General features: G+C 50.1%; 1 protein-coding gene across 1 annotated transcript in view; it reads right to left on the bottom strand.

Annotated features, from left to right (window-relative positions):
* The window catches only part of GIPC3 (GIPC PDZ domain containing family member 3), a 17,377-nt gene extending 11,798 nt beyond the window's left edge, over window positions 1–5,579 (bottom strand). The window contains exons 1-2 of the mRNA XM_015414075.1: window positions 5,268–5,579; window positions 1,434–1,619 (exon numbers count right to left, since the gene is read on the bottom strand). Coding sequence (XP_015269561.1) covers window positions 1,434–1,619; window positions 5,268–5,579 — 498 coding nt within the window. The remainder of the gene's footprint in view (window positions 1–1,433; window positions 1,620–5,267) is intronic.
* Between the last annotated feature and the right edge of the window lie 3,944 nt (window positions 5,580–9,523).

The raw sequence follows: 9,523 nt of genomic DNA, 5'->3' as shown, positions 1-9,523 counted from the left end.
ACGACGCAATGGATTTTGCGCAATAACAAACACCCGTTTCACATAGATTGCTTTATCTGATCTTGTAGTAATGGCCATTCTTATCAATTTTCCACTTATCAACTCTTGAAATAAACATCCCATGTTGACTGTCTCATATCAGAACCCAAGGTCTTCACAATCCATTGTGAAGCCAATGTTACGTGCAGGGCTATTTTGGGGCAGGAACGCACAGGAACGGAGTTCCGGCTGGCTCCCAAGTTGGCCACGCCCAGCAGGAACTCATTAGCATAATAGGCCACACCCAACAGCAGAAACTCATTAGGATTGGCTACAATTAGGGGATGTGGCCTAACATGCAAAGGAGTTCCTGCTCCAGACAAAAAGCCCTGGGTGTTGACAACAAACAAGGTAAACAGAATAAGAAGCAAAAGGTGGGTGTGGCTAGATGACCACACTTCTGGCAACATGGGGGTGCGGCCTAATGTGGTAATGAGCGGTGCTGTCAGGGGAGTGGCCCAATATGCTAATGAGTTCCTGCTGTTGGGTGTGGCCTATTATGCTAATGAGTTCCTGCTGGGCTTTTTCTACAAAAAGAGCCCTGGTTACATGCGAGCGAAAACAGAAGAGACTTTTCTAGAGAATCGCTGCCATTATAGAAAACACTTTTGTGTGTATATTTTGTATTGACTCTTCGTCATTTTTGTCACGGATGTTTTGATTGGGCTTCCACCTCCTCCTGTGATCTCTCACCTCTGGCTTCTGCCACCTGGAGGTTGGCAACCCTATGGTGTTGGAGTGAGCGACTCAGCATGCCTGGACATTGTGGGGGGCTTTACATCACTGTGTAGGTGTTGTCTCCTTGAATGGGGTGCCTTTCTTTGTCTTCCCCTGGCCCTCTGACCTCTCCTCTCTCTCTTCCCCTTTGTCCTCTCACTGACTGCACATGGCCTTCCATGGAGACACGTCTCTGCGGGTCTCGCCTGTAGATAACAGTGCCCTCGTACTCCCACACACATGATGTCGGACAAGCTAGAAAGTACTCTCTCTCTCCTTTTGACTGTAACCTGAATGCGAACTGGATCTACCTGAATAAATGTAAGTTTAGGGGGGGGGTTGCAATATGATTCTTGGGAGATTTATTGTGTGCGCTCAGTATCATGCTTCTGTGTCTGGGCAAAACTCTGCTATATTAACCAAAGGTCCCAATAGGGTTATGGGCCCAGCATGCTTCCTCTGTGCCATTCTGCTATGTTAACCAAATATCCCAATAGCTGGCAGGACGTTCCACAAGCTTATCACGCCCTTGGGCAAAGAAGCACTTCCTGGACCTACTGCAAGTCCACCATTGCGGGATCTGGTGGCATGAATTCTACAAGCTTCTCATGTGCTTGGGGAAGGACACGCTGCAGCCCCCCCCTCCGGAACGGACACAGACTGTGCCCCCTCCTCACCTTGATGAAGGCATATCCTGCCCCATTGTCGGTGATGGTCAGCCCCAGAGCGTCTTCCGTCTTAGTCACCTCCACTTCTTTGGTCTCGCCACGGACATGGGCAAAAATGAAGTCCTCCAAACCGATCTGGCCCCCCAGTAACTTCAGCATGTCCACCTTGTGGGTATTGAGAGTGCAGAAGAGGATCTGGGAGAGACGGCAACAATGTTATTAAGACCGCTGGGTGGAATTGGGTGCAGAGATTGGGGACGGGAGAACCTGCCGTGTCTGGTATACAGACTCAAAGGTCAACAGTGGTAAGTCTTGCCTCTTGGCACTTTTCCAGAAGCATTGACAGGGAGGACAGGGATTAATTTGACCCAGTGCTTACTGGGAATCTGTCCCATAACTTATTTTCCATGCTCTGGAAGATAGCCTCTGAGAACAGCTTTCAGTAAGGACAGCTGAATTGCAACTGATAACAAAGCTCAGGACAATGCATCCACCTGGACTGAATTGAGATCTAGGTTTCCTGTCTCATTACCAATGCTGATTTCTCCTACTACTTCTCTGAATATCACACCTAATCAAATCACACCTTCTATTGTCATTTGGCCTCTGAAATAGCTCCACTTTCCACTATATAGGAAAGACGGACTCACATTCTAGCTTTATCTGAAGACGTGAGCAGCGACCCACGAAAGCTCATACCCTGCCACAAATTTGGTTAGTCTTTAAGGTGCTCCTGGACTCTTACTCTTTTCTACTGCATAAAGAATGTGATACTGTGGTTGACTAGTCGAAAGCATGGGATTGGGGAAGGGCCGTGGCTCAGTGGTAGAGTATCTGCTTGGCAGGGAGAAGGTCCCAGGTTCAATCCCTGGCATCTCCAGTTAAAAAAGGGACCAGGCAGTAGGTGATGTGGAAGACCTCTGCCTGAGACCCTTGAGAGTTGCTGCCAGTCTGAGTAGACAATATTGACCTTGATGGTGTTCAAGGCTTTTTGTGTTCAAGGCTCCAGCCTCTCTGGGAGTTGTGAGTTCGAATCCCAGTCACTGCCAGCTGAGTCCATTTCTGGAAACAACAGAACTGCATCTCTTCTTATTGGGTGATAGACACTTCCTTGCCTATTGACAGCCTTCTTAACCTGAAACGGCTACCAACAAGCACCTGAAGACAGAATTCACCCAGGGATGGACTAGATCCTGCAACAAACCCAGGTGCCAATCCTGTCCCTGTATCGCTATGCATTCAGCTTGGCTTCCATTATCGGCTCTTCCTCCAACATGATCTATGCCGTCACCTGCCAACAATGCCTAGCTTCTTCTCAAGTTGAAAGGATAAACAGACTCCAATCTGACATTTAAAAAAAACGGCGATATTCAGAAACCAAAGAAAAAGTGCTTCGGTCTCCCATGATCCCTTGCAGCTAGGTTCTTCATGAAAGAAGAGTTCCAGAACGAAACTTCTGAGGTCCTCGGGAAGTTTAATACTATCTCCATTCAGGCCTCAGTTGTGATTTCACACATGGGGCACGGGGGTGTGTCATTAATTTAGGAAATATGTTTAAAAATATCAGTTTAAACTCCTTGTAACCCAATTTTCTCCCACAAGGGGAGCAAGGATGATCATGGTTGCTAATCTCTAGGTGGGGCCCAGAGATCTCCCTGAATTCAAGAGTCAAAGCCACATCCTTCGTCAGACACTAACAATGATAAATAGGTTTGGATCCCACAGGGAAACAGGTGGTATAGCGGATTATACAGGGCTATTTTTGGGCAGGAACGCACAGGAATGGAGTTCCGGCTGGCTCCTGAGTTGGCCACGCCCAGCAGGAACTCATTAGCATAATAGGCCACACCCAACAGCAGAAACTCAGTAGGATTGGCTACATTAGGGGTGTGTGGCCTAACATGCAAAGAAATTCCTGCTACAAAAAAAGCTCTGGGTTTTGACAACAAACAAGGTAAACAGAATAAGAAGCAAAAGGTTGGTGTGGCGGGATGACCACACTTCTGGTAACATGTGGGTGTAGCCTAATATGCTAATGAGTGGTGCCGTCAGGGGTGTGGCCCAATATGCTAATGAGTTCCTGGTGTTGGGTGTGGCCTATTATGCTAATGAGTTCCTGCTGGGCTTTTTCTACAAAAAAAGCCCTGAGCGGATAGATAGAAAATCGGAAGATCCAGGCTCAAATCCTGTATTCGTTTGTTAGGTTGCTGGGTGACTTTGGGCCCGGTCTCTCAGCTATCTAACTTGCAGGGTTGTTGTGTGGATAAAATGGATAGGGAACAGGCTCCATGTGTGCTAGACCTTCTCATTGGAGAAAAGGGCAAGGGGAAGGGAATGACAATGAACAAGCCTCTGATTGAAAGCCCAAGGCCTTCTGACTTTGCCAACGTCACTGCCTTGGGGACCCTGAATCACGTGGAAAGGAGATGTCTTAGGAGGAAGAGGAGGAGGAGGAGAGATTGGATTTATACCCCGCCCTTCACTACCCAAAGAAAGGAGTCTCAGAGCCACTTACAATCCCCTTTCCCTCCCCCTCCCCACAACAGACACCCTGTGAGGTAGGTGGGGCTGAGAGAGCTCTTTCGAGGACTGTTCTTGAGAGAACGGCTCCAAGAGAACTTGTGACTGACCCAAGGTCACACCAGCAGCTGCATGTGGAGCAGTGGAGAATCAAACCCGGTTATCCCAGATTAGAGTCTGCACACCTAACCACTACCCCAAACTAAATAAACAACGTTGGCCAGTAGCCCTGTTCCTTGGGCAGGTCCCCACTCTACTGGGAGACCATCCCAACCCTAGAGAGTCCAGATTGTGGCACTCAACAAACGAATCACGACCACCCAACACTAATCTTTGAGATATTATTGGCAGGGTGTCGACAGAATACCTCAACCCACGACCACACCCCCTTGGCTCAATGTTGCCAACTCTTGGCAGGATGGAAGACCTGGGGGGCTGTCCGTCCTCCAAAGACCTTTGGGAGTAGGGTTGCCAGCAATGCTCCCTCTAAGCTGTGGAGTCCTGTGAGCAAAATTTCTACTTTGTGAGCTCCTGGCATTAAAGTTGTGAGCGAGCGATTTTGGCTAGTGCATCAATCAGTTTGCTCTGGAGCCCTCCTTCCTGAGCTAAGACAAAAATTTGTGAACCGGAGGCTTAAAAAACGGTGAGCTAACTCACACTGACTCAGCTTAGAGGGAACCCCCGGTTGCTAGCTCTGGGTTGGGAAATTCCTGGAGATTTGGAGGGAAGAGCCTCAGTGGGGTAGAATGGCGTATGGTCAGGGGTCATTTCCTGCAGGAGCGCACAGGAGCGGAGCTCCGGCAGTAAACAGCCCAGGGGGCGGGCACATGCAACAAGCCCCACCCCCTGCTCCCAGCAGCCCTCAGTCAGAGCAAGAAGCAGCCAGGTAAGTTGCAGAGCCCCCTCCCAGCCCCCTGGTCCAAAACAGTCCAGTGGCACCTTTAAGACCAAGTTTTATTCAGGTACAAGCTCTCCCTCCTCTGCGAGGACAGATCTGCAGGTCCCCCCCGCCCTAATAGCTAGCAACCCAAAACAGTCCAGTGGAGCCTGAGCGGTGGGTGTTGCCTTCTGACACACTTCTGGTGATGTCAGGGGGTGTGGCATGTGCAAATAAATTATGCTAATGAGTTATACTAATGAGCTCCTGCACCTCTTTTTCTACGAAATGACCCCTGCATACAGTCCACCCTCCAAAGCTGCCATTTTCTCCAGGGGATCCGATCTCTGTTGTCCGGAGATCAGCTGGTCATTCCAGAGGCTCTCCGGGCCCCAAACTGGAGGCCGGTGACCCTATATCGGGAGAAGGGGCGCTGCCCGCCTCACCTCTGTCGGAGAGATGTCGAAGACCTCTGCGATTTTGGCGTAGAGCTCCTTGACGTTGGTGAAGCCTTCGATCTTGGCCGTGGGGCTGCCGTGGGCCAGCTGGGTGTGGAACACGAGCCTGGGCCGCACGCGGGGCGGGTGGGGGGCGTTTGCCGGGGCAGTGCCCCCCTGCGCCGGGGCAACTCCGCCCCCTTCCAAAGAGGTCCGGGAGCCCCCGGTCTCCCGGAGCACGCCGTTCTCCATGGGAGTCCTCTCCTGCTGCTCGGCCGCCGTGTCTCCTCTCTTGCCCCTTTGGCCGGACCCGCGCTGCATCGTGCCACCTCGCTTGCAAACAATGGGAGACGGCCCCAAGGGGGTGAATTATTGATGCCGCTCGCCTCCAGGTGGAACGACAGGGCTGTAACGGGAGCTTGGGGCTGGCCGGCTGCCCAGAAATCCAATCTACCCACCTTCGGCTGGAGAATGCAGCCAAGTGAGCCGGGCCCCTCGGCCCACCCAGCCGCAGGACTCACTGTGACGAGAGGACGGCCAAGCCAAGGGCACCCCCCCTCACCCGATGTGCCTGCCAAGAAGCTCTGCCTCTGGCTTTTTCCAGCCGCTGTCCGCAAGTCTCCGGGGAAGGCAGATGTTTTGCTGGCACACCTGGAGGAAGCGAAACCGAGTTTATTTATTTAGTGATTTGCCGGAGTTCAAGGGCTGCGGACTGATTGCGCCTCCCTCCAAGGAAGGATGGTATCCAGGGGCAGTCGAAGGCCAACGGAAGCCCCAAGCGCAACACAAACCTCAAATAAAGACCTTTACCCTGCCTCTCTTTATTATAATTTCTGGTAAAGGTAAAGGTTTCCCCTGGCTCGAAAGCCAGTTGAATCCGACTCTAGGGGACGGTGCTCATCTCCGTTTCCAAGCCGAAGAGCCATCGCTGTCCGAAGACTTCTCCGTGGTCATGTGGCCGGCATGACTAAACAACGAGGCATATGGAAGGCTGTTTCCTTCCCACTGAAGTGGTACCTACTTATCTACTTGCAATTTCTTGCTTTCAAACTGCTAGGTTAGCAGGAGCTGGGGCACTCAAGTCTCGAACTCCCAACCTACCGACCTTCCGGTCTGCAGCTCAGCATCTTAACCTATATAACGTGTGGTACCCAGTTTTAAATTTTATTGCTCAAAACCAAAACCGTTTCGATCAGAATCGTGTTACAGAAGTTTTACTATGTTAATTAATTGATACTTGATTATTGGCTATGACCCTTTGACACCATCTTTCTCATGACGGGCATAATTACTTGTGGCTTAATTTTTTTTTGCGGTATCGAAGCCTATTGTACTGTGAAGTGCATACTCTTTTTATCGGAACTTTGTAATGTGATCATCTGTATTTGGCGTATGACAGTTTATTGTCACTGGTTTCGTCTTTGTATCGGATGTTAAATTTTCAATAAAAACCTTTTAAAAAAGAGCTATGGGGAAAATGCTGTGGGGCACCCCCCCTCCCTTGGTGCCTTAAGCACGTGTTTATTTCGCTTAATGGTTAATCCAAGGCAGATGGTATCCCATTTGATAAATATTAAAATGCGTATGTCTGTGTAACGTGCCATTGAGTGACAGCCAATATTCCCTCTAAGCTGTGGAGTCTTGTGAGCAAAAATACTACTTTGTGAGCTCCTGGCATTAAAGCTGTGAGTGAGCAGTTTGGCTACTGCATAAATTAGGTTGCTCTGGAGCCCTCCTTCCTGAGCTAAGACAAAAATGTGTGAGCTGGACACTAAAGAACTGTGAGCTAGCTCACACTAACTCAGCTTAGAGGCAACACTGGTCACAGCTGATATATGGCCACCCCGAAGAGTTTCCAAGGCAAGAGACTAATAGAGTCTGCCATTGCCTGCCTTTGGATCGTGACCCTGGAATTCCCTTGGTGGCCTCCCATCCAAATACTAACCAGGATCGATCCGGCTTAAGCCGCCGAGATCTGATGAGATCTTGCAGGGTTGTTGTGCATATGTTAATAAATGTTAATAAATGCCTTCAGAAGGCATTTAAATGCCTTTTGAGTTCCCTTCCACGGGGCAAGAGAGAAAGCGTAGAAGCTTAGAAGGGCACTCAAGAGCGGCACCTTGAGCGGCACCTTGACCACATCTCCAACAATCCCCCCTTTCTGCTAGCCCCGTCCTGCTGTGATTTGCATGTTTCCCAAGGGCTCATGGGAATGCTTTTGAAAGACTCACCGTGACCTTAGGTGGTCTACAGCAGGACTGGGCTGGCAGAAAGGGGGATTTGTTAGAGACATATTGAAGGTACCACTCTGAGGACCCTTTTAAACTTTCTTCCCCTGTGGAAGGGAATGCAAAAGCTGGGCTGTTTTCCCCCCTAGGAACATGTTTGCTGCCCTGCCCCTTGAAAGGAAGGGCTAGAAACAGGCTCAGAGCCTCCCTCTTCAAAGACTGACATTCAGATGAATTAACTTAACTGTAAGTCAACTGTTGCCTTAAAAAAATTAATGCCTCCCTGAACAGCAAAATCCTGGCTATAGGCCTAGTCAGAATATAACTGCCATGATCTTAAAATGGGCAATGACTGCTGAGTGGGGCTTCCTGTGTTTATGAGCGGCCGCTCAGGAGAGCCCCCAGAGTAACAACTGATTTCCAGACCCTTCTGACTCAAACTCCACTTCAAGGTAAAGGGGTTTCCCTTGCTCGAAAGCCAGTCGAATCCAACTCTAGGGATGCGGTGCTCATCTCCGTTTCTAAGCCGAAGAGCCAGCGCTGTCCGAAGAAGTTTCTGTGGTCATGTGGCCGGCATGACTAGACACTGAGGCACATGGAACGTTGTTGCCTTCCCACCAAAGTGGTACCCATTTATCTAACTTGGATTTTTTTTTCTTTCAAACTGCTAGGTTGGCAGGAGCCGGGGGCAGAGACGGGAGCTCACTCCGTCATGCGGCACTCGGGTCTCGAACCGCTGAACTACCAACCTTCCGGTCTGCAGCTCAGCGTCTTAACCACTTCTACTAAAGCTGAATATGATTCGATCTTAGATACAATATTAATCGTTTATTGATGTGTTTAAAGTTACTGGTTATCCTTTGTGTCGTGTTCGTTTTATCTCTTTGCATTTTCGCTGTTTCTGTTACTGTTGTTGTCATATGCAACTGTTCCATATGTTGATTTGTATGTCACTTGTTTTTGCTGGTCAACAATAAAATTTACCAAAAAATTGGGGGGGGGGGTGTGTGGAGAAGGATTGAGTTTGGTCCTGCCTGAAATCCGGCCCTCCTTTTATAAAGACTCTAGAACCTTACAGTCGCCAAAAACTTTGCAGTAGAAACAGTACGAAATAAGGCATTTCTGGGGACGGCCGGTAAACATCATGGTGAAGCGGGAATTTGAACCCAGGTCAGAGTCCAACGCTGTAACCACTACACCACACTGGCTGTGTGCCAGTGCTCTGTGCTCTCCAAGCATTCCTTCACCACCACCCCCGCTGCTCTGTTACTGGCTTCAGAGGAGGAGAGCCAGCGTGGTGTAGTGGCTAAGAGTGATGGACTCTAGTCTGGAGAACCAGGTTCGATTCTGCACTCCTCCGCTTGAAGCAAGCTGGGTGACCTTGGGTCAGTCACAGCTCTGTCAGAGCTCTCTCAGCCCCCAAAATAAGTCTAGCTCGCCACCTAGTGTGCATAATGCTAAAAGAGCTAGAACTTCAGGCTGCCAAACAATCTTAAAAGCTCCTGGTTATATTACACAAATTATTGTTGTTGTTATTGTTCTTCTTCTTCTTATTATTATTATTATGCAATGTTGTTGTTGTTGTTGTTGTTGGCTTCAAGTCTGCTGGCAGACCTGAAGAGGTTCCCATTCTGGGCTCAGTGATTCCATCTTGTGGTTTTCTTGGGAAAAAGGGAGCGGTGGCGCAGGCAGTAAATGAAGCCTGCATTTCCATCTGGCCGAACAGCTCTAGCTGTTCGAGCCCCACCGTAGCCGGGGTGAGCTCCCGGCCCATGTCCCAGCTCCCGCCCACCCAGCGGCTCGAAGGCCCGTTAAAGGGCAAGTAGACAAATGGGTACCTGCTCTTAGAGCGGGGGGCACCCGTCCTTCGTGGTAGCGTGGCGGCAGCATGAGCGGCGGAGCGGCAGCAGCGGAGAACATGGCGGCGGTGGCGAGTCGAGCGAGCGGAGGCTGGGCTGACAGAGCACGGAGGCGGGGCGACGCAGCAGGCTGGAGCCTATTGGACAGAGGCTGCAGCAGGCGCACGTGCTGATGTAC

This window comes from Gekko japonicus, unplaced genomic scaffold (assembly GCF_001447785.1).
Source record: "Gekko japonicus isolate JY-2015 unplaced genomic scaffold, Gekko_japonicus_V1.1 scaffold3540, whole genome shotgun sequence".
NCBI lineage: Eukaryota > Metazoa > Chordata > Lepidosauria > Squamata > Gekkonidae > Gekko > Gekko japonicus.
This window is presented reverse-complemented; position numbering and strand designations above follow the sequence as displayed.